Raw genomic sequence first — 24,787 nt, 5'->3', positions numbered from 1 at the left:
GCAAATCTTCCAGGAAGTATCATCACTTTCAAGAAAGAATGAGAATTTTTGTTTGATTTTCTAACACCAGAAGAAAGACTCGAGAAATTACAGGTTTCATTAAAGCAACTTTTAAAGTTATTCCTGTTTTGATTTATTTTTTTTATTATTTACCCTAACAATAAGATCAAAGTTTGTGTTAGAAGTCTGCAGGATTGAAAACCCGTTGGTGTAACATGCTTGATCCCGCGTGAGCATCTTCCACATTAGATTGCACTCACATTCAAGGTAGGAAACATTCACAAAATATTGAGAGATGGGTTTTAAAAAACATTGACAGTTGGACCTACCTCCAGCATCATTGGCCCGAGAGTGTCTTTATCGATGACGGCCTGCCCAGTGGAGGAGACGTCTGCCTTCTGCACCTCCTCTGCATTAGCCACCAGAGTCTTTTCTGTGATGAGAAACATAAAAGCAGGTGGTTCAAAAGGGGATCAGGGGATTTTTGTCATGTTTTTATCTCTTGTCACCTTTAAGTTAAGATAATAGAGCCTGTCAGTGAGAAAAGAATGTTATAAATGCTTGAATAATTAATGCTGTGGTCAAAGGGACATGTCAAATCTGAAGACACAGATCAAAATAAATAATTTTGTATGTTAAATGTCTCCTTGTAGGAAAAGCAGTTTGTTATGGTAAAGCTTTTGCCGTAGGTTGTCTGTTTAAGCAGACAATGCTGACAGTGTTGTTTTTATCTTGATGAAGCCGTCACCCACGCACCCACTTTGTGTTTTCATACACAGGGCATGAAGACCTTCCACATGTTGCATTCTTTGGAAAGCCGTTCTCTTCTGGTAAAGTTAACCTCACGGTTATACCTCAACTCTAAAACAAAGAGTGGAAATCAGTGAGAGGACATGGAGATTTGAGTGGCTGGCATGGTTTTCACAGCACGGCTCACTGCACAATTTTCCTGTACATTTTTGCACCAACTTTTTCCCTTTCCTTCATGGCCGTACCACCGGACTGTTAAGCCTCCCATGGCCCCATTCGGCCACATAGCTGACATTCCTTTTGTGGGACTGGAGCTGTGGAGTCATCAGCCTTTAAAACTCTGTCACTGCAGAGCCTGGAATGGCACTACAGTGCAAGCAGGAGGGAATTCAAGGCATTGCCAACGTTTATTTAATCCATAAAATTTGTTATTACAATTTATTTCACCAGACTTGATTTTATGTTTGAGTTTCCTATTTTATTTCCTCAAAAAGAACAAAAGAATCATCTCTAGTGAATAAATTAAAACAAATCCTCTGTGAATTTCTCGACAGCTGACATCTTTCAGGATTGCCTATAAACAACTTAACAGTTTGGTGCCGCATATCTTCCTTATTATCCAGTGCACAACTCATTAGCTCAAATTAACTTCATTCAGCAGCACTTCCAGCACACGAGCCAAGCAGCAGTTTTCATTTACACAACTCATAAAAGCAAGGGATATTCAGCTTTCAGATGAGCCGAAACCACAATGTAACCTTTACAGGTGAACTTAATGTGACCTTCCTTATACTTTTGAATCCACATGTCCAACAGTTCAATGTTCAAGTACTTCCTGCACAACTTGCTGTTCTCCAACAAGAAGCTTAACGACTAAATACACAAGTGTTTGATTCATGAATCAACCAATACATTTTCTTTTTCAGTCCGAATTGGTATTTAAATGGCAACCATACTGCTGACATTTTGACATCATTAGACCAAGATGACATCTAACAACTGATCCACAGTACATCACCATTGCCAGGTTTCAAAGAGGATGCTCTCAGACGGAAGCAGCCGCTGAGCTTAGAGTGTCATCAGAAGATTGCAGCAGAGACAAAGAGACACATAAAGAATCATAGAAACGAATAGAAACGTCCAGTTCAATGACACTTAACTCCCAGGAAATTTCAGGGAGGTGAGAGGCACCCAGGAGTCACGTCAGACCTGCAAGGCACCTGACCACAGCGCAGTCCGTTAGTCTCAGTGCTGTTCTATGATGTGCACCAGCCACCGCTGTCACCAAATGAGCCTTTGGTGTCAGTAGTTTTACTGTGTGGACAGGTGTGTTTAGTGAAAACAGAACTGCCCTTCATTTTGTGAATGCTTTAGTGAAAAGTCGATACTAACTGAATAACAATCCATTGAACCATTGTCATTGCACCCTTGTATGAACAACCCAGACCTAATCTCATCTTTATGGATGACAATGCATCATTAGGGAACAGCAGCTGTAAACTGTTGAACCTGTAACAAAGTGATCTGCATTTTCTCCAGACCTGGATCCCATAGAAAAGGCCTCAGACCAGCTGAGTCATCAAGTAGAGGTTTGTAACTGTACCCCAGACCCTCACTGACCCGAGGACCGCCCCTCATGAAGAGTGGGACGCCTCAGCAGACAATAAGTCGACTTGTGAACAGCATGAGACGTCGTTGTCAAGCTGTAATTGAAGCAGCTCCGCAAGGCCACATGGTAGTGAGACATTGAGATTTTTTGTTTTGGCACAACCCACTGTTGTTGGCTTTTGTTCCAATACATTGTGTGACTGAGGGGACTCATCATTGTATGCTTCTACTTAAATACCCTACTTTCATCGTGTCATTGTATTGAAGTTTGCGAGTTTTCCATTAATTTTACCCAAAAGCCAAAACTCCCTAACTTTTAATGAGTTATGTCATTTGGATAATGGTTATGAATAAACAGATTGGTCATGAACTTTGATGATTTTGTGTCAGTCTGTCCTAATAATATTGTTTTTTCTCTCTCTGGTGGTGAAACTTCAATCAGTGCAGCTCTATCTGACATTTCAGGTACAAAGTATTTACATCTAACAAACTAAATATTAGGAATTGCACCATACCATTTGTGTAGCATTTGTATCCTACACAAATACATGCATTTATTCCTTTGCAATCTGAGTGCGCAGTTAACCTAAAGATTAGTGTAAAAACTAAACTGGAAACTGATTTGAGCACAGGATGAACATTTTTCCAGTAGTATTTTCTTCATTCTCTATTCCTTTTTACTGTTCTTAAAAAAATCTGCTCATCAGCTAAATGTTCCTCAACAATGGTGTGTTTTTCTGCTGTTGACCTCACAGCTGTGTGACTTGAGCATTATCCCCGTGCTTATTCAGCTGTTGTTTTCAGATGCAAACAGTGCAATGACACATGGACACCAACTGGGTGACTGCAGGCACAAAAGGAGGAGATGAGCAAGCGAGAGATGAACAGATGAAAGGAAAGATGACAGGACGCGCGTTCAAGTCCGAAGTTTCTACACTCACAACAGGCATGAATGTCGTATGTGTATAAATATACATTTTGAGTTATTATGGAGTCTTTTCAAGAACATAAAAATGAATAGAATAATTTAAAACAAAATAACTTCCACACAGTAAAGATGAATCCAATCATTTAAATCATTTAATAACTGGTGATGACGTTCAGGTGCAGCTAGTAGTTAGTAGCTAGTAATGTAATTTTTTGGCAACAGTCACTGGACTGAACAGACTCTAGAATAACAACAAAATCCAAGTCCAGAAATGATTTTAATGATTTTATGTCTGAGTTGCCTTCCTCAGGGCAAAAATACTTGAAAGAAATTTCTAATTCTTACAACACTAGATCTCATCTGTCAAACATGGTGGTGGCAGCATCATGCTTCAGAGCTGTTTTCAACCCAAAATAAATGCAGTTATGTGTTGTATAATGTTAAGTAAATATCAATGAAATCACCCAAATTGCTTTCACATTCATGTCCATATTTTTTGTATTCAAACTTGGAGCTGTGGGTTAAAAAGAACAAGATTAGAAAATAAAAGAAAAATCTAACCAGGTAAAAGTGCAGATATTAAAAAGAAAGGATGTCTCCTTTCTTTTTAATATCTGATGTGTTCTCCATTGCAACAGAAAGAAAGAAAGCAAAAATGAAAAAACTGAAGGGAGAAAATGTGTTTAATGAATAGAATAACCAAGACAAAAGAAAAAAAGACCAAGAAAAAGAACTGGAACCAAACAGGAAGAGGAATCAAGTAAAGAGAAAGAGAGAAGATTGCAGACAAAATTTGAAAAAGGAGGAAGAACGAAAATAATGAGGAATCCATTAAGTGATTGCAAATATTAAAATGATGGTTTGTAAAATTGTGACATTTATGCAAAGAGGATTAAATAAGAGGCAGAGGAGTGTAAAAAGGTGAGAACATTGTGAAGAAATAGTAAAGCTTAAGAGAAAGTGAGGGACAGATCGGAGGAGCAGATCCTCCTGCTTCTCTCTGCAGGCTCATTTCATGTTGGTCACTGTTATATAAGCGCTCCAGCAGAGGCTGTCTCACCATTACAGTCCTTTCACAGTCTGTGGGCTCCCACTGTGAAGGGGATTGCTTTCTATTTACTTTTTAAAGTTAAGGAGTCTACATTGGCTCTTGAGATTTCAGTTTTATAAACATCAGTTCTGAGCTCTTCTAGTACCCACAGCTATCACACTCTCTTCTAGCAGATGTTCCCCTTTCATGGCGGGAAACACTGGAAGGCCCACTTAGTGATAAATAAATGGTTATCTGAGAAAATAAGCTGCTTGTGACACTCTAATGGAAAAACAAATTAAATTGCTTATGCAGCCTTTCAATTTCTTTATTCAGGACATCTGAAACTGGAAAGTCCAGAAACTACCATAACAAAAACCCCATTAATGAGCTGGGAAATGTGGCACCTGTTCTAAAAACTGCCTTAAAATTAGTTAGCGCTAATGGCTAACAGTTAGCATCCAATCAGCCCAAACTCAGTGCTGATCATATAAAATGCTGTTCTGAGGATTTTCCCCAACAGTTAAACATGTTGCCTTCAGGAACAGCTGAAATTTTCTAAACCTCAACATTGATCGTTTTTTAACTAGAAAAATATGATGTGAACTGCCTTGTTGCTGAAATGTGCAATAAAAATAAACCTTAAGCGGTTAAATTGGTGTATGATCTTGTCTATCCAGGCTATGCCTGCTTATGCTACTTTATTCACTGAAAAACATCCAAACCAATATCCAGTAAATTCTATACTTTTTAAATTTTAGACAATATTAATCGAAATAAATTCAGAAATAGAAAACTATTCTTTGTTTACTGCTGCCCAAGGAAAAATAAAATCATATTAATAATTTTCTTGATTTCTCCGCTCTGAATAGGTACAAAGCAGTGATTTTTGTGAAGCAATGTTCTCCTATTTAATCTTAGCAGGGCTGAGGATCCAACACCAAATCCTTCAAAAAAAGAAGAAGCGACACAAAAGCTCACCCTGCTCCTTGATCTGCCTGATCTGCTTCACCGTCTCTTTGAGGATGGCACATTTGTCGGGCTTGACGTTGAGGTCGTCGATGTCGTTGATGTTGGCAAAGATCAGCTCTGCCAGCTCCTCGATGTATTTGTTCTCCTGCTCCCTGTTGCGCCTCTCGGTGCTTCGCTTCGGGCTGCAGGACAGCAAGGAATGACGCCAGAAACATGAATCAAACTCAACTGGAGAAAAAAGAACTAAGTGGTGGAAATTGTCAAGACAAACATCACTGTACAAAGCTGGACATTACATCTGAAAAGCTTTTGTCTTTGTGCGCTGACCAGCTTTTTTGTGAGACAAAGACCTGCCTGGTGACCCTGAATTAACTTTGTGACCTCTCAGTGACCTGACATTAATGAGAAATATGACCTCTGTGCAAAGAACTGAGCATCATTATGACAACTTGTGTCATTACATAAACTATTGTCTGTAAAAATGAACCACAACTGTTTACTTCCTGAACCACCATTAACAGCAATTCATCATTTATAACAAATGTGGAATAACTTTAAAGTGCTTTACATTTTGTAAGATAGTAATCTTTATGCATTTTTTCCTGTTCACTGGTCTTCATGGTGCTGTTTTTTTCTAATAGCATCTAAGAACCTTTTGTTTCCGTTTTTATACTGAGATTAAATTAGCTGTAAGAGAGAAAATGGGGTTGAAATGTAAAACTAATTTTCAGAATTTCATTTAAGAAAAGGTAAAATTTATGTACCAAATTGACTCTATTTAATTACTTTAAAATCTTAAGAATATAAATGGACATTTTTGTGTGTTTTTTTTGTTTTTTGCTGGTAACATAATAAAATGTAAAACAGGTCAAGGTGTACAAAGGCATTGTGTCTGTGCTTCGCCTAGGAGAAAAGATTTCAGATTTAAAACTAATGTCCAAATCCTTATTAGCTTTTCAGAGTTTGGTTTGTTCTCAGTTCTAGTTCATAACTTGAGAAAAGATGTCTCCCTTTTAAATCCTCAAGTAAAAAACCCCAAAGAATTAAAAAGGGAAGGATAAGAGACAAAAAGCACACTGTGAAAATGAAGGTACTGCTACATCTAAAAATGCTCTATCATTATCATTATTTCTTTTTTTCTTGAAGGAAGGTCTTTCACCTGGGTCCCAGGAGGTCTGACTGACAGTCTTTCCTCTTCACAGATTCCCCTTTGGGGGGCTCAGGAGTGTCCCCCCCACCACTACTCATCTTCAGCAGTTATCAGCACCTAAACCAAAGGAAGACAGGAAAGCAAAGCAGACACTTAGTGACAACACACCAAATTACACAGACAGAGCAAACCTTTGATTCTCTTTGACTCTTAAAGAGAATCAAAGAGTCACACAGCAGCAGAAATCAGGCTAATAAATCTAAACTTTGCTGTTTTTGTTTTATGTCTGACAAAAATACCCAAAAACTGCAGAAATCTGTAGGTCGGTAAATACATTTTCAGAGTATTTTATTTGGTCAGGACTCCTGACCAGGTCAGAGACCAGGGCTGTTTAAACAAGCCCTATCTGGACATGCCCATGACATATGACAGCAGCAGACTAATTAACTCCTAAGTTCAAACATCCATGTTTTACTTTCTTTATTAATAGTAATGTTTGCCTCATTACAATGTATACTCGTCTCTGAGTGTTTGAAGTTTCCAGTCATACAGGTAAGAAGACTTAAGATCGGATCCCTACAAATAAAAAAAGATGATGGTAAAGTTGAAAATTAAAAAAAAAAAAAAGTTTCAGTCAGCACAATAAATCACAATATTTAAAAAAAGGTAAATTTTAATCTCCCAGTGATGTAAACAGCCCGCAGAGTGCATTATCAAACACAGATTATGAGTCACAAAAAACAATGTACCACTGTAATGAGCCTGAAGGCAATATGTGGGCAGCCCAGTGGGAATACAGTGGGTGTCAGTAATTACTTCAGATAGAAATAGCTAATTCACGTAGGCACTCTCACTGTTCCCTCATTCACTTTAACATGTCAGACTCCAATATGAATGACGGTTGGGATGTTTGGGGAATATTCCTGTAATCTCAATCAAAAATAGGGACAAAACATAACTTAGGTCACACTGAAATAAAGCTTTCATGGAGCAAGAAAGATGCACCATATGGCCGTATCATGCTGCTAGACTTGCCCCCATATGGTTCAGTAAAAGGGACACAATTTAGTCATGTGAAATGCCAGGAAAAGCTTTTTTCTGGCCTGAGCTGCTGGTACAGTGGAGTCACAAAGCTGCTGGTGGAGGAATAACAATCAAAATCAGCTTTATTTGCCAAATTTCTGCACCCAAAATGAAAAAAAAAGAAACTTAAATAAAAAAAAAAGGGAAATAAATATATATTTTTTGTAAATATGTACGCATGCGATTCACACGTTGTGATCTGGAACTTCAGTAAAGGGCTATTTCACAGCTTTTAAGTTTCTGGGCTACTTTTATCAGCTCCGATTCAAAATCTAGACCAATCAAACCTGGACTAAATCATGGACTTGTGATTTAGTATGAATTAGATCTTGAGCTGCAGTAACAATATGAAGCAAGGCCCAGTTTTCATGATGCAAACAATTAATCTTGCTTTATCAATTTGTTTTTCTACATTTTCTAGCAAATTTTCTATTCTAGCTGATCTTTCTACCTCTGCCCTCTACCTCTGTTTGAATTACTTCATAGGCCTGCACAACGTACATTAAGTTGTACAAATATTTTCTATAACATGCCTTTAGTTGAACATGTGCTATAGATAAAGTTTGCAAAGCAACTTTTATTATTAAACCCACATTTTAGTGTTTATTACGTTCCAAAATAAAAATACACATTTCATTCCATCCTTTAAATGAACTTCTGAATACAACAACATGGTTGGTTGTGCAGGTTTGTTGTCTGAAATATATTTTAATTTACCATCTGCTTCCAGCTTGTTTCCAATATCCAGCTTCACATCATCCCCTGAGAACCAGTGAAGGAAATGACACCAAACCTCAGAAGAAGACACATAACTTCCTTCTATACAAAATGTAAACAAAACTGTAAAGCGTCTCTCTTTTGTTTTTGCAAGAGACCAGAATTCACTTTTTTGATCCACAGCAGAGTTTGATTACCGCTGTACACCTCCAAACGAGCAGGACTGGTGAAATGCACCTTAAAACCAAAGGCATGGCAACAAACATAATACCACATTCAGGACCTTAATAAAGAACAAGTTCTGACGCATTCAGTGAGCAATAGAGCCAATTTACTATTTTCCAACCAACCTGATGGCTAAAAGTAGAGATAAAGTGTTTCCAGTAAAGCTCAACGTGTTCCCAGACTCTCATTTCCCGCCATCAGTGTTTCTCTGGGCTTGCCTACAACTGGCATCCGCAAGGAGAATAAAATCTCAATTTTGTTCCTTTCAGTTCAAAAATATTAGAAAGGATCCGTTTTATTCTGCAAGAGTGCATCCAAGACAATCATGTTCACACAATCAGACAATGATGAAGAAGTCCAATAATTAAATGCAGGGGGGAGGTGGTGTTTATAGGGACAGTGGGCCTTTAAGGCCCTTCAACAGGCTGGGACACATCACCTGACAGTTACATAAGAGCTGGTCAGTGGGACTGATACTGCGCAGATGAAGGCAGAAGAGAGGGATAAGCAAAAGGGAAAACAACAGGGAGAGAGAGAGAAAGGAGATTAGCAAGAAAGAATCAGAGTAAGACAGAGAAGAGGGGGCAGAAATATTTTAAAACTGTATCAAGGGAAATATACGAACGGACGAGCCGTCAGTTTTTATGTGTCGTTAGGAAAAATGTTTCCGACACAGAAATTATGTTGACAAGAACAAATGCTGTTCAATGATACAGGCGGGGGTAAAGAGAGTGACAGCAGGAAGAAAACGGGAGGTGGGTCATTTGTTGCTCTAAATAATCAGGCCTGAAGGCAGAGGAAAGTATGGCCTAATTACACCATACGGGATGAGAGGACGGGAGGAAACGGGAGATAGCATGATACTGACAACACAAATGAAAAACTTTAAGACAACTAGTGCAGAAAGTATGTTAGTTAATATCATCAACGCTACTTTTCACGAACTTTCATGCTAACATCATGGTTTCAGCATCGAAAATCATATCTCTGTACACAGCGAGTGCAAATTTGGTAAAGCATTGTAACATCCATCATCTGATTGCCTGAAGGCAACTACTTGATAAGAGAAAAATTGAAGCGTTGTGCAGAGAAAATACCCGGAAAACACAGCATGAGAATTTTGGGGATTCCCTGACTTGGTCCGGGCAGCACGCCCTCCCAAAGCTGAGCATTCATTCAGCGACAAGAGGCAGGCAACTTTTCAGACAACAAGGCTTTCCGTCTGAGCTTCAGGATATACAGAAGACAACACCCACCCATTAGGAAGACACACACACCTTTATTTCTCTGTCTGAATTAAATCAGACCAAACTTCTTTGGTTTAAGGTCAGCTGGAATCAGCAGGATTATCCCCATTTGCTAAATGCCACGATAATTAGAGAAAGAATATGTCAGAGATTTATTCATGTCTACAAAATGTCATTTTTACATCTATTGAATCTCGCAATTCAATTCAATTTTGATTCTTCGATTTAAAATTGCTTTAAATGCTTCAACATTGTTTTAGTAATGCAAATAATTCATTGGTTGCCATTTAATCATTTTATGAATGACTTATTTTTAAAACTTTGCCCGTCCATGTAAACAGCCATGGTGGCACACAGTATTTTAACAGTCTATTCATTCACATTTTTGAGCAGTAAAATAAAACCATAGAATAATACCACTTCTGTTCAACAAAGAGTGCAAAAGTTAAAAGATAATAGAACCGTATTAAAATTGCAGTGAAGTATATTTAAACACAAATCATTCTCATTTTCTTCTGGAAACTGAGTTAATTCACATTCATCATTTTTAAGCATATTTTAACAAATTTGCCACTCTGACCCACATTTCACCATTTACCAACCGCCAATAAACTCAAAAAGATGATGACGAGTATAAATGAATACGTCACAGTTTAGTGGAAATTTCCTCGACTGCATAGAAACTCTGCCGAACTTTAAACGTACCCAGCGCCACAGCGACGCTTTCACAGCAGACTCTCAGGAGATGACGCCAGAATGAACCAGTTATATTTTAATTATGATCATACTGAGAGGAAACAGGTGACCTTAAGAGGTAATATCACACAGCGTTGAAGTCCTCACGTTTCATGGCTGCACCTCATGCAACAGTCCCACATGATGGTGTCAGAAATCAATACAAAAAGGCTCCTTTAAACTTTCAATCAATCAAAAAGAAGCTCCACACACAGACACAAAGTCTGAGCACTCACGACTGACATCGCTTGGATGTTCACGTCAATATCTGTCTGCATCACAATACACAGACACATGCGCAAAGGTACACATATGGCACGTAAACATGTGCATTATAAATTAACACTAATGCAGGCTGCAACAAAAGCCTTCATCCAGCTCTGCCCAATGCTAATGCAATCAGAGGAGCTGAGAGCTTTGCAAAGCTAAGCCATTTAAAAACAATTTGAGCTGGAGAGAAGGGACAGGGCCAGAGGGTCAATGCTGCCATTAAGAAATTAAAGCTGAGGATTGATCACCGCCTGCTTAAGTGGCTCTCGTCTCCGATAGAAACCAAGCATGTGTTTGGGTTCTGCAAATCTAAAGTCAAGAAGGCAAAACTGTTCCTCACAAAGCAAAGTAATACTTCTGTGAAAGACATATACAAAACTTCTTTAATTTCTACAAATTTTGTGAATGAACTCATACGAAAGTGTCAGGATTGTGGTTCTGAAAGTGTTAGCAGTCATTTATTACCAAACCGTCTTTCTGGTTTTCAAAGAACAAACCCCTGTGGTTTCTCTGCGCTGCTGTGCTGCAGCGGACAGAGAGCAGGTAGGTGTCAGATTACACTCAGATGGAGGTCAGGCTTGGGGAAGAGGCAGAGACACAGAGCTGCTCTTGATTTTAGCTTCATTTACAAAGACGAAGAAACAGCAAAACACGAGTAAAGGTTCTACAAAATGCATCAATAAGTAACAGCCCCTTCATTTGCAACTGAGCTAATGGTTGGGAAGATGAGGCAACAGCCGCCCTTGTGAAAGACCTAAGACTCTCAAAATGATAGTTGTCATAGGAGTACAATACATTACGGGCTGTTATTAAGGTAATGAGTCATCCCCAGGCCTTAGCTTGCACACTAATTGAGGTTTTGAGCTTGTAACAAAAAAGTGGACCATGATGTCTTATGTAATGACAGAGAGCAGAAAATTAAAGCTGATAGAGGGATAACGGAGAGCCTCTCTATGCCTAATGTGATAACACCTTGACTGAGTAAATGTCAGAGCTTTTATCCCCAGAAATGAATTGAGTCAATCAGTTTAGTCGCAGCTTCACTCCCTTTAGGTCTGTGTGTTTGTTGGGATTAATTGCTTCCGAGAAACTTTTTGAAAGAAGCGCCTCCATTAATTAGTTGGAATGAAATGAACCTCACATCAGCAGTCATTGTGCATTTTATTCTTCCTAATGTTCCTATCAACATTTTGTTTTCAGATCCTCTCTCACTTATTAGCTCCTCTGTTCAAAGATCAGATCTCAGTGACTAAAGAAATAAAGAAGATACAATCTTTTATTATTTCATTTTGAAGAAAATTCACAATTTTATTAAAAATTATCAAACTATTTAAAACAATAAGAATCCATAAAACTGAAGCATTTTTTTTAAATGTACCATTTTTTTTAAATAGATCTACTTAGCAAATTAGATCAGCCTGTAGACTGTAAAGTTCAATTCACTTCCTTTTAGGTATAAATATGACAATATGGCATAAAGGTCAATTTCTCCCAGGGAGTGTTCAGGTTAATCTTAATGGCAGGAAGAAACAGATCTACTCTCTTAAAACTAATCTACAAAATCTACAATCAAGAAGATCTACTTGTATCTCGCCACAGTGACCAAGATGGAAAAAAGCCTCTACTGACCAATGTTAAAGCACTGCAGCAAAGCGTGGCATCAGGAAGTCTCCAAGTCTGCAGAAAAACATTCTGATGCTGTATGCCAACTGTTTGCTTGTGAGTTATACCAGGAAAAAAAAATCTTTCCTACCATCCTCATCATAAACATGTGGGGTTTCAGCTAAACCAGAGTCGGAGCTGATGTGGTCAGGAGTCCCTCAGGGGACGGTCTTCTCACCGTTCCTTTTCACTACACATTGGATTTCTGGTGAAACTCAGTCTCATGCCACCAGTAGAAACACTGAGATGAGTCTGCAGTGGGATGGACTGGATTGAGGTGAGTTGATTCTACTTCCTGAAGTGGCTTCGATCCTTTCGTGTATGAAACAAAGTATCGTTGATCTTCTACCAGCCTTCGATAGAGAATGGATCAACAAACTGATTCACAAAGCTGGAAAAATCCTTGGTCCAGGACAGGAAGTCTCTGAACAATCTGGTCTCCATCATGAAGAATCCATCCCACCTATTACACGACACTCTGGAGCAGCAGCAGAGCTCTTTTTCTAACACACTGCTGCAGCTCCGCTGTCACAAAGAACAGTTCAGGAAATTATTTTTCCTCATTCTCAAAAACTCATATGTGTGACAGAGGTGGTCGCACCTCTTCATTGTGAATTGAAACCACCACGTTAATTTCGGCAGTACTCCTACTCCCTAAATGACTCCCTCCATGGCTCACTAGCACTGACGTAGGACATTCTTTCTTACTGTTTATTCAATGTCACATGCTGTTCTTATTTTGTTTTTCTTTAATTATGTAAAGCACCTTGAAATGCCTTGCTGCTGAAATGTCCTATACAAATAAAATTTGATTGATTGATTGATTGATTGATTGAGCCTATCTGTCTTTCTCCACAGTTGAAGAATGCTGTAAATCTTTTCTTTTGATGAGATTTTCACAGTAAAGTTTTTATAGCTTCTAAAATCAAATATTTTAGCCACAACATACAGTTTTATTTCTCCATCTGAATAATTATACTGGATAGAATTATGTGCTTTTCACACATTCAACTAAAAGTGAATATTTTTATCAGAAAGCACCCGTCCCAAGCCTAACAACAGACCGTGGTGTAAAACAAGGTTTACTGTGAAAAAGCAAACATTGTTTTTCTTAAGTGTTGTGGAGAATCAGTGATAGTGCTTCTCTTTTAAATGTCCTGGTAAACATGATGGAGTGCATGGCAACATGTTCTCATTCAAATAACTGGATATTTTTAATAAAAATCCAGTGGTCTCTGCTGGAAAACTGAAAATGGGTCAGCATGGCCATGAGTCGACAGGATAATGATTCAAAAATAGATCTAAATTATATCGACAACCTGTGGGGTGAGATGAGAAAAGAGATTAAAGAGACAATCCAGAGATAATGTGCAAAGTAATGGTCAAAGATCTCCCTGTCCGTTCACTAACTTAGAGAGGTGTAGCGGTGTTGGTCTGTCAAAAGGGGGCGGTTACCAAAGTAAAGCAATCCAACTATTCTAAGATTATTCTGGGCTATTGTTTTCCTACTCAACATTTTATACATAGTTCCAAAGAAGATTTTTATCCCATCTCTTTCATAAAAAAGGGTCTTTGACATTTAAGTTCCCCTGGTATGTTATAATTTGGATCTGACCTCATCCTCTGCTACTAAATAAAATAACCAAAGGGAAAGTTAGCTTATGTATAAACAATTCACAATAACCAACAATTTTAAAAACCATAAAAAAATGTGTCCCCACTAAATAGATGCATCACCAACTTAAGTAAGGAATAATTTCATCACAAAGCACCAATTAGGATCAATTAAGGACTTAAGGACTTTGACACCAGTGGATTAGACATCTGTAAACTGGAGGAGGGACCCCTCCTGTTTGTTTCCCAGCTTCTGTTAAAGTAGAAGAGCAAAAACCAACAAACCCTCTGATGACACACAAGTGTAAAGTTGGCCTAATATCCTGCAGAGGCTGTATTATGACCTGGGTTCCTGCCATGATGAAGGACCTGTGATGAAAGCTGGGTTAGTCGTTTTGTCTCTGCATACATCTACATGCAGCAGTAAATCAAATCTGTTTCTGTACATCTCAGGTGTTTGGTGTGGTGATGCTATGCTGAGGCGTTGCCTTAATGGCTGGTGGCTTGTTGCCCTTTCAAGGCAGCACTGGAGAAAGAGTTCGACTGCTGCTTCCTTTGACAACCCCGAGGCTCATGGGAGTTGACTCAGCAAATAATCACAAAGCAAATAAGACCTCCAAAGAAATGTTTGGCTGAGCTAGCAAAATTTTAAAGAGGTCCCAGTTAGACCACTACGTGTCCTGTAAAAAGATCGAATTAACTTTAGCATTAAAGTAACATTCACCTAGTGGGTTTCTACCAATCAGGATTAACACAGATGGCCAGTCGAGTAGCAGCATTCACAGTTTTGAAGTTGGAAGTGTTTGAATTTGAGTAAATTACAAAATAAAGCTGTTGACCCGACACTAAAAAAGGCACTACCACTTAAACAGGAATACTGTTACAATACCAAGTGACAATCGAGAGCTATGGGACACGTTGGGAAGGTTTAGTAATTAAGTTTGACAATTGGACCAAGACTCTGTCTCAGTTAAGTTTATTAGTTTGGCTACCTAAGCTGTATGTGTTAACCAAATCTCATTAATCATGCTGCAGGACAAAGAGGAATCATCAGGTGTTAACACAAAACGCGCTGCAGCTAAAACTCTCTTTGCAAATTAAGACATCCAGTATAATTTAATCTGAACTCAACAAAGGACTTGATAAGACTGAACCCCTCACCCACAAAAACCCACAACTTATGATTAGGTTTCCAAAGACTTCTGGCACCAGTGTGCTGGAAAGAAAAGTAAATGCCTGCCTGTGTGCTGAGAAGTGAGTCCACTTAAAATCCATCTGTACAAATTGACCCACTTCAACAATCGGACCAACCGCACCGTATTCTTTTTTTGTAGCAAACAACACTAATTGGTATTGGTGTAGCAGCGTAATCTGGTGTCACCGGGGCGCGGCTGGAAGTCTCAGCCATTGTTTCTTTTCTATCTTTAATCTACGTCAACAGAAATCAATTAAAATGTTGTTTTCATTTCTAAATTAAGAAAAAATGAATAAACTCATTATAAGAATTACTTCATAGAAAAGAGAGGAAAGAGAGGAAGGTTAAGAGTAAATCATTTAGGAACTAAACTGTTTGATTTAAAAGTGATTTTATGCAACAACAAGAAAGCTAATCACGAATGGAGACTAAATGAAATAACACCTTTAACACAAACAGTTGTGTGTGGATGGTTGCAGTAGATAATCGTCACTCTGCATGAGCAGCCTCATGTAATACTAGAGCCTGATCGATTATAGGCCAGAATCAATAACATTGAACATGCCTGCCCGGATGCTAACTCAGCTGACACTCTGGTGTGCAGGCACATCAAGACAATCACAAAATTAAGAAATTGCAAATAAATATAAATAAAAAACCCTTAAGGAAGCACTACATGTTATGGCGGTAAGGGAGGAAATGAAACCAAGTTGAATCTTGGTGTCCATAGTTAGCTTCTTCAGAAAAGTTGAATACATGCATGAGAAATCACTCTCAGGAAATCAGAGTGAAACTTGTAGAGTTAGCGGGAAGAAGGGAGGGAAGCTTTGTTTATTGCCAGAAACGCTCGCTGTCTTCTGTCTCATGTGTAATAACTGCAGGATTGCACTGCAAACAGATACACTGGTTTCAATGTGCACACACATGCTCATGAGCAGGATTTCTTCATCTTCAGCTCACGTTTCACAGTTATTTCATAACACAAGGCTGGTGGTCTGATACTGTCATTATCTCTAAAAATGCATCGTGACACAATAAAGAACTTTTCCATTCGGTATGCGACATACATGTAGAAAACAACCCCAACCACTCTGGCTCATCAGATAAACACTAAAATAAGCTCAAATGTGCATTGGGATACATTGATAACTTAGAAGAATGGAAGAGTAAATCACATGGTGCAAAAAGGGAGATATGGCAGCAGTTCTACGTTGTCCTATTGACCAGTCGGTCAAAGTCCAGCTACAGCTCACTGATTGACTGAAATGCAGCAGGAGCTGCAGATTGTCAGTGAGAAAATTAACATACAGTCACAGCTGAGTGACTTCTTGACACTCAGACTTTTTATCCTGCTCAGATAAGAATGCAAAGAGCAACACTGCTCATCACTTCTGGGATAAATATCCAGCTGTCTTTCATCTGTGACCAGGTTTTCTGTTTAGTTTCTTTTGTGTGACATTTGAATCTCTCAGTCACAAGCTTTGATGTGATTGATTTCAGGTGGTTTTGTAATAATAAATCAAAAAGGATGATCTTCCTGCACCTAACAGTAACTACAGGTGTTCCACAGGGATCTATTCTAACCCCCATTTTATGTTCAATTGATGTTTTCTTACTCCAAGAGAACATCGTATGTTCTCTTGTTATGATTAAGTGTGAAATCTGTGGTCAAATAAAGACAAAACACAGTTGAGACAGCATTATTTGTAAATTTAAACTTGATAAATCACTGATAAATGATGTGCTTCTTTTTTACAATCATTTAATGCACAGAGAAAATGTTACACAAAAATGCCTTCTCATGTGGTTCCTTCAAAAGCTACAATTCAGTGCTCATATTTCTAACAAAGGTAGATTACTAGATGTTTAACTAGTATTACCAGACCTTACTAGGTGTTTTATAAGTAGTTTCCCATTGCCAAGAATTTTATTTCTCTGATTTTAGTCCTTGTCCACATTTAAAATTCATTCCTACTGTAAAAAAAACAAGATTCACTACATCCTGCTGCATCACGCATTGCAGCGTCAGTGTTATGAATTCTTTAGTGAATCTTCCGTGGCTGTTTAATATGACTGCAAGTCTAGCGGAAAATAATTTCCATTTGTATTTAAGGCAGTAAAATTATCAGTGGCTGCTTTGTTGTGGTCATTCTACCAATCTGAATATGTTTGCATAAAACATATTCAGATTATACATAACACATTTTGTATAAATTTCAAATATGCAAAATTCATGTGGGAGCTTTAAATTTAAATATTGTACTGGTTTTCTCTGATATCTGACCTGCCAATTTAGACTTATAATTTCTTTTTAATTCTAAGATCTACTAACAAATTATACACATAACACTAAGGAATTGCGTGCAGGTTAATTTAATTTAATTTCTTTTTTGAAGATTTTTTTGGCACTATTGGCCTTTATTGAACAGTAAATGGACAGGAGGTTGTGGAGCGAGAGGAGGGAGACATGCAGCAACTGAGCCAAGACTGGGAACCAAAACAGAACAACCACATCAAGGACTGCAGTCTCTAGACAGCAAACTGAGCACCAAAGCAAAGCAATTTTAAAATAATTTTTAAGTTATGATTAAAATTTATCCCTCTGTTTGACTTCCAAAAGACAACATTCGCAAGCATATATTTATGAATGTTTCAGGTCAGCTCATCTTACTTTCATCCAAGAATAACACACTGCATATTGGACTTTGAAAGGCAACACATCTCGTTCAACCTCAGCTTAAGCAAAGAGACTGAAAGTCAGGCTTGTTAAGCCTAAAAATTACATTCAGAGATCAGTAAACGTCTTTATCTAGACCTCTTCTGACACTTCAACCACAGTTCACATTGTTTGGACTGGAGATGGGACATCTTTAGTAAAAGTGGGCATTTTTTGTTTTCATAAACCAGAAAAAAAGAATCCGATTTTTCAACATTTTACCTGCCGAACACTAGCCACAAATTTCTAGGAAAACTAGCTACATTTAGGCATCTAAATGCAGTTAAGATGACTCGTTGAAGTTCAAACAAGTTCAAACTGTGCCTTGAATGGAGAAGAAATTGCATGTATCATGGATGTTGCTAAGAGACGGCGTTTCATAAAAGGCTGAGATTTTTCTTCACAACCTTCTCCATGGTCCAAAGAGAATTATGAGAATAGAGAAAATACTGGTGCAAGACTGGTTCACGTTTTATAGAAAGGCAACAGTTGCTCAGATAGCCTCCTCTGAGCAACTGTCTCTTAAGGCACAACATACCAAACTTTGGACTGGCTACAGCAGCAGGTGACCACACCATCCTGTCAGCTCAAAGTAGGAATCTGAGAATGTTCATGCAGTGTCACCAAAATTGGACAATTACAGATTGAAAAGATGCTGCCTGGCCTGATCAGTCTTGTATTTAGTTGTGAATTTCAGATGAACGACTCAAATTTTACATAAGCAACAGATTTAACCCGCCTCAAACCAAGGCTTTAAGATGACGCTTGTAATGGTGTGAAATATATTTCCCTGACCCCTTAGAACCAACTGAGTATTGTTTAACAACCACAACCAGCCTGATCATTATTTTGACATGTCAAAAAAATAAATAAAACAAAATATGTGGCAGCCTGGCCAAGCTGCTGTTTAGATTGTGTGGTGCCGTGTCAAATGCAACTTACATCATTAAGAAGCAAGACTGACACACAATGGAGTGTTAAAAGCTATAAGTAAGGGAAATATAAGAACTTATAACCTTTTATTTTTTAGACTAGGTACAAACAAAATTATTAGTACATCTCTACATTTTAAACTAAACTACAAACCTGTAATAAAAACCTGCCTCAAGACTCAATCCTGGGATTTTACCTGTAAATTCTGGGAACCTGCTTTTTAATGAAAACAGTTCTTTTTCTGGACGTGAAGCAAACTGAGCAAACAGTCAGCTGGTTAGACCTGAGGTGACAGGGCAGCTTCAGGCCTGCTGACTCCACAATCTGTGAGCCACCAGTCCATCATAACCACTCCCCTTCGCAACACATACACACACACACACACACACACACACACGCACGCACACGCACACACACTGTGTCACAACCCACAACAACAATACATGACAGCTCAAAGTCCAGGACTGAGTAAGACAACCACGCCAACTGGGTGAATTGAATTCATCCCCATTTGGTAATAATGAAACATAAAGACAACATGGTGACTAACAAATCACACAGTTTAAGATAAGTGAAAGTTTCTTAGTGCTCTAAAAGTATTTTGTTTGATATAAAAATGGAGAGATTTGGAAATGCAATAAATCTATGAACAATAAGGATCCGAAACTGAATATTTATCATATGAACATTCTCAGAGGTAAATAATTAGCTTATAATTTGCTCTTCCAATATTTAACTTGTATACAAGAACAGAAAACTACCAAATAGATTCATAAAGTTGAACCACTTCAACTTCCCGGACTGTGCCTTTAAATCTGCTGTCATATATATCCTTATAGTAACTCACCTCTGCCAACAACTGAAGCAGTCCATAACAAGTCGCGAGCCGGCTGAAAATCTCATGCCAACCGGGCCAGCGAGCTGGTTTTCACACGGTCCACACAGTAAACACACACACGCATGCACACACACGCGCCACTGTCATCTGCACGTTGTGTATTCCCTCCTCTCTTCTCTGTGAGATTACCCGTGTGTGTGTCATCCGCATCTAATGACAGCTGACTAACTACATGCCACAAATCCTCTCTGCTCCCTGTCTCCTCCCCCTGCCTCTCTCCCTCTCTCTCTCTACCGCACAGACACACACGCAAACTTCTCCCTGTCTCCTCCCACCACACACACACACACATACACACTCCTCCCTCCTATTAGCTGATGTCCAGAAAAAAAACCTGTCTCCCTTATCGCTCACTGCCTTTCTAGGTACAAAAGGATTTGCATGACCTGTTGTTCTTTTGTTTTGGTGTATCGTACTGTGGATGGTTTTCATTTTACAATGCAATTGTCCAAGACCTACTTTTTTTGTAAAACTACCTTTAACTAGTGGCAGCAAATACCAAAGCTGGTGAAAGCAGAACACACACTTGATTTGCATCCGCCACCTTCATAATAAACCTCATTGCTGCATTGATAACAAGCTCTAGCCTAAGTGACAGGGCAGAACACAAAAGAGACGAGCGGCAGAGAAAGAAACAGTGATGAAGGTAATTCAGCGAACAACTGCAGCTTCCCACATAAACAGGACTACACACACACACACACACACACACACACACACAAATACTGTCAGCCTAACTGCCTCCCTCACATCTTTCTCAGCTTTCACTTTCTATGTTGTCATGTCAGGGTGTTCCTGTTTGCTTCAGTAGCTTGTTGCGCGTTCCGGAAATTTCTACTCTCGAAGCTTGGCTCTATAAACTCTAGTATGAGCTCCAGTGTGAGTACTCATAAGTTAGTCTCCCCATTCAGGAAATCATGTTGTACACTTGAGATAACGCATTTATGGCCACCCACCGCTGAGCTCTGTTAGGCTGCTCAAATGAAATGTAATGAAGAGACTAAAAATAATTTGCAGAAACTAGCAGTTGAGAAAGGAAGTGTACCGAGAAATGGGCTGGAGAGCAGGTGAAGGCCTAGATTTTAAACTCAGATCCACCACCATATCAGCTAATGCTCTATATCTAAGTGTTAAGATGAACTAACAAGTTCTGGTCGGTGACCAAATTAAAACTCAAATCTCTTTTTTAGATAAGTAAACAGTGTGTCAAAAGATCCTGCTAGCTATAATACTCTTCAGTGTGGAAGTTGTAATAGAGCGAAGATGTTTGAGAGTCTCACAAAACATGATGTTATATCTAAATTATTTATGTCTGATTTTAAAATATGGGTAACAAATGAGACACAAAGCAAGTAAGAAAAAAACGGGCAGAAAACAAAAGCACACCAACCTCTAACACAAAGCATCCTGGTAAGCATCCACTTTGGAAGATTAGTCTGTCCTCTCTGTAACAAACAGCAAAACATCGGGTTTAATATAAAGGTCCAGAGTTTAGCATGCAAATATGGAGATTAAATTACACCTAGGAGGATTCAAGTGGCTTCAGAAGACAAGTTTTTGAACTGGCTTTTATTTCGGGGTTTCAGAGAAAAAGAGGCTGGATAAAAACAGAATTCAAACCTTTATACATTGACATTTGTAGTCGTAATGCGACAAAATACGACTGAACGAAAGAAAGGTATGAATACTTTGGAAGGTTAATGTTTTGTAACAATAAATAATGTTTCTTCAGTAAAATTATTTTTATTTCAGATGTTACTAACTGCAAATCATTAAATATTTTCCATAACAATATATGGTAACTCTTAAAGGGACTTGTCCTGCTGTTTAGTCAAAGTTTGGCCACATAGACACCGATACTAAAGCAACCACTCCATCTGAGAACACAACCTGTTTTACCAACAACACCCAGGTGGCATTCACCACAAGGCCAACCGGTGGGTCAGAACCCGTCAGGCAGCAGCAGGTGGACCCAGACAACACCAGCAGGACGTTTTACCCGTTTTGACGAATCAGACGCAAGGTGGTAAAATAAACACCTTTGAAACAGTAAATGCGTACTTTTCTTGAATAAATAAAATCAAATGTTTCCAAATATCCCTAGAAGAATCTCAGAATTAAAAAGGTGTTTAACTGCTTTGTGATCCATTGACCACGCCTGGGATCACGTATGTGACTCGGCGCTTCATAAATACTATGCTGAGCTTTCATAATGAAATAGTTGGGCTGAATATCACCTGAATCATCCCCCACTGGTAATTCTGGAAATCTCACGCCAGCCAGCAGCAACAACAAAACCTGGAGCTTTTCCCAGATAATGACAGCAGCCTGAGAGGACGAGCCCGAGTGCTTTCAGGCATTTTTCACACCGCGAGCTTGACCTGGACCAGTGTGGTGCTGGTCCAGATTCAGAGTTCCCACTGACTATGGGGTTCACATTGATGATGAAAAAAAAGACGTCTCCTTTTTATTTGAACAGCTGATGCTGAAGGAAAACCTGCTTGAATCTGACTTTAATCGGCACACTTTTGCTGTACTGTTTTCAAGAAACACAAAGCTGTGTTGTGACTGATGAGTCGGGGATCGGGTGTCACGTTGCAGTTCCTGTAACAAAAACAGCAGAGAGCCTATACCTGCTCGCCAGGCGCTGGTAGCACCGCGCTGCTCTGCCTCACCTTGGAAAAGCTGGATGAACCTCACCTTTTCAGGAAATATTACAAGCTTCTCTGATGAATCACTTCCTGTCCTCAACCTCATTTAAACAAACGGAGTGATTACAAATAAACAGGTCCAGTGTATTTGCATTTAGCACCTATTACTCTGATACCCTGAAGTAAAATCCAGTGCAATCTTTAGTAGTCCCCTAGTCTATAAAAGGAATCCTCATCTAATCTCAGTATAAATCTTAAACAAAGAAGAAGAAAAAATCTGTGAAAATTCTGTGAAGTCCTGAGAGATTTTTAGAGGACATTAGAGAACAAACAGCATGAAGACTATGGACAGCAGTAGACAGGTCAGGGAGAAAAGCTGACCTGCCTGCAATTGCACAAATTGGAATTCTGAAAATAAATTTGCTTAATGGAAACACAGCAATTTTTGTGCTAGGATGAGATGGTTTTTCAGGCGTATTGACATTAGTGTATTCCGCAAAGTTGCAATGGAAACTGTTAGAAATAATTAGAGCCAGTGTTGGAGGAAATCCCATTTGGTCATAATTGGACCACAGCAAACATGAGGAAGAAGGTGCTCTTCAGATAAGAGAGAAACTTAAGATAAAGTTTCATGTGACAGAAAACTAAAACTGTGCAACATCCCAGTGGTAAAACTTGGTGGTGGGGATGCTTTTCCTATGAAATACATGACAACAATGAAACAAATCTTGAGAGTCTACAAAAGACTTAAAATATACACAGAGGTTCAAAGAGCCAATTAATGTCCAGACTTAAATTTCACTAAGAATTTGTGTCAAGGTTTATGTGCTACTCTATATGTTAAATCCCAATAAAATACATTGGCGTTTTAGTTTATAACACAACAAAATGTAAACCAGTTCAAGGGGTATGAAAGCTTTTGCAGCATTGTGTTGGGCTTAAAAATTGACCAGTTAAGTTTTTTTAATCTAATTTATGCAGCTCATCTTAACCAAGTCTTATCACCTCTTAGTGCTCAGTCTAATATTTGGGCCAGTGTGAAAGAGGGGGAGGGGTTAGTGTAACCGAAAAACACCAAATGAAAATGCAGCAAAAAGAAGAAGTTGTTTTTTTTTTTGGTTGGCGTCCAAAGTCAAAGCGTCTGCTGCCGCCTCCTCCCTCCCAGCGCGTGCGCATCTCAGGGCAGATACATGTGGGACTGCGGCCTTCGCAGTCATCCTGGAGAACGCAAACCGCTGAAACTTCAGCATGCACCTGCCACTGCTGGGAGGGTTGCATGTTTTCAGAGCTCGTCAATGTGTGTGCATCAGTGTGTGTCCGTGTAGGAGGGACGGACAGCTGATCTCTTCCCAACTGCTGTGCAAACTTCACAAATTGCACACACAAGCACAAATGTCGTTCCTGTATGCACAATGACACAAGGACTCAGTGTGCTTCAGATTGATGATTAATTTCAGGAAGAAGTTTGTGTTGACCATTGCAAACAGACAAAGGTGGATAAAAAATAAACAAATAAATGGGATGATCTGTTAAAAGACTTGTTTTATAATTAATGCGCTACTATAACTCACTGAAACATGCAGAAAAAAAAGTAATTTAATTAAATTTGATTAGACATTAGGACGAGGCCAGAACATCGCTTAGTCTTCTTCAACATTTCAAAGCAATAGGAAGTGTGATCTTATTTGTTTCCTTCTTGCATAAATTTCTCTTTCATTTCTGCAAGGAAGAAAGTTATGTTTATATCTTGTGAAACATTTCTGTCTTTACTTGGACATAAAGTATGGATCAGAATAAAACAGATAACCTGTTGTTTATTTTCCTGGAACATTCTGCCATTTTATACCAGAATCGAGTAACTCTGTTACCTGCATTTGTAATAAAATGCTGTGTATATCAAAGCCAATTATTTTTTTCTTTTTACTTCTCATCATAGGCATACCCAATGCCTTTAAATTGGATTCTGTTCCTACTCCTATTCTTTCTGACACTCCCCCTTCACAGGTCATCATACCAACGCTTCTACATGCTGTCCACTAATGCCGCTAATCGTTCTAAGGAGCACTGCAGTTTGCATGATAAGCTCCACCACGTGTTTTCCATCTACTGCTGCCACTAGTCTAGAGGAGCTGGAGACTGATGCTCAAAGGCGGAGCTTTGGGTAAATGGGCGGAGCATTGCATGTTGCAGTTGTTAAGGCACCCCCAATGGCTGCAGCAGCAGATTCAAGGATTCCTCAAACATGCATGACTGAGTCAAAGCAAAACTGGGTATATTTTGGATAAGGTGATAGCATTACAACATGTTTTAAAACTCAAGTCAATTTTCCAAAACTCCTCTACTTTAAAGAGATTATCAGGGATATTAACAGTTGTACCACCTTTAACTTTGTCAAAAAATTAT

At 38.8% G+C, this 24,787-nt stretch overlaps 1 protein-coding gene across 6 annotated transcripts in view; it reads right to left on the bottom strand.

Annotated features, from left to right (window-relative positions):
* LOC106956210 (nuclear receptor coactivator 2) overlaps nt 1–24,787 on the bottom strand; it is a 48,841-nt gene that overhangs the window by 16,890 nt on the left and 7,164 nt on the right. For 4 of the 6 annotated variants that reach the window (XM_015046895.1, XM_015046900.1, XM_015046901.1 and 1 more), the window contains exons 2-5: nt 21,124–21,178; nt 6,448–6,555; nt 5,298–5,470; nt 330–433 (exon numbers count right to left, since the gene is read on the bottom strand). In XM_015046895.1, coding sequence (XP_014902381.1) covers nt 330–433; nt 5,298–5,470; nt 6,448–6,536 — 366 coding nt within the window. In that variant the 5' untranslated portion in view covers nt 6,537–6,555; nt 21,124–21,178. Of the gene's footprint in view, nt 1–329; nt 434–5,297; nt 5,471–6,447; nt 6,556–19,682; nt 19,913–21,123; nt 21,179–24,787 lie in introns of those variants that run through there. The other 2 variants (XM_015046897.1, XM_015046898.1) reach the window with 2 other exon arrangements.

The sequence above is a fragment of the Poecilia latipinna genome, unplaced genomic scaffold, assembly GCF_001443285.1.
Source record: "Poecilia latipinna isolate Pla-1442-1.1 unplaced genomic scaffold, P_latipinna-1.0 Scaffold797, whole genome shotgun sequence".
Lineage (NCBI taxonomy): Eukaryota > Metazoa > Chordata > Actinopteri > Cyprinodontiformes > Poeciliidae > Poecilia > Poecilia latipinna.
This window is presented reverse-complemented; position numbering and strand designations above follow the sequence as displayed.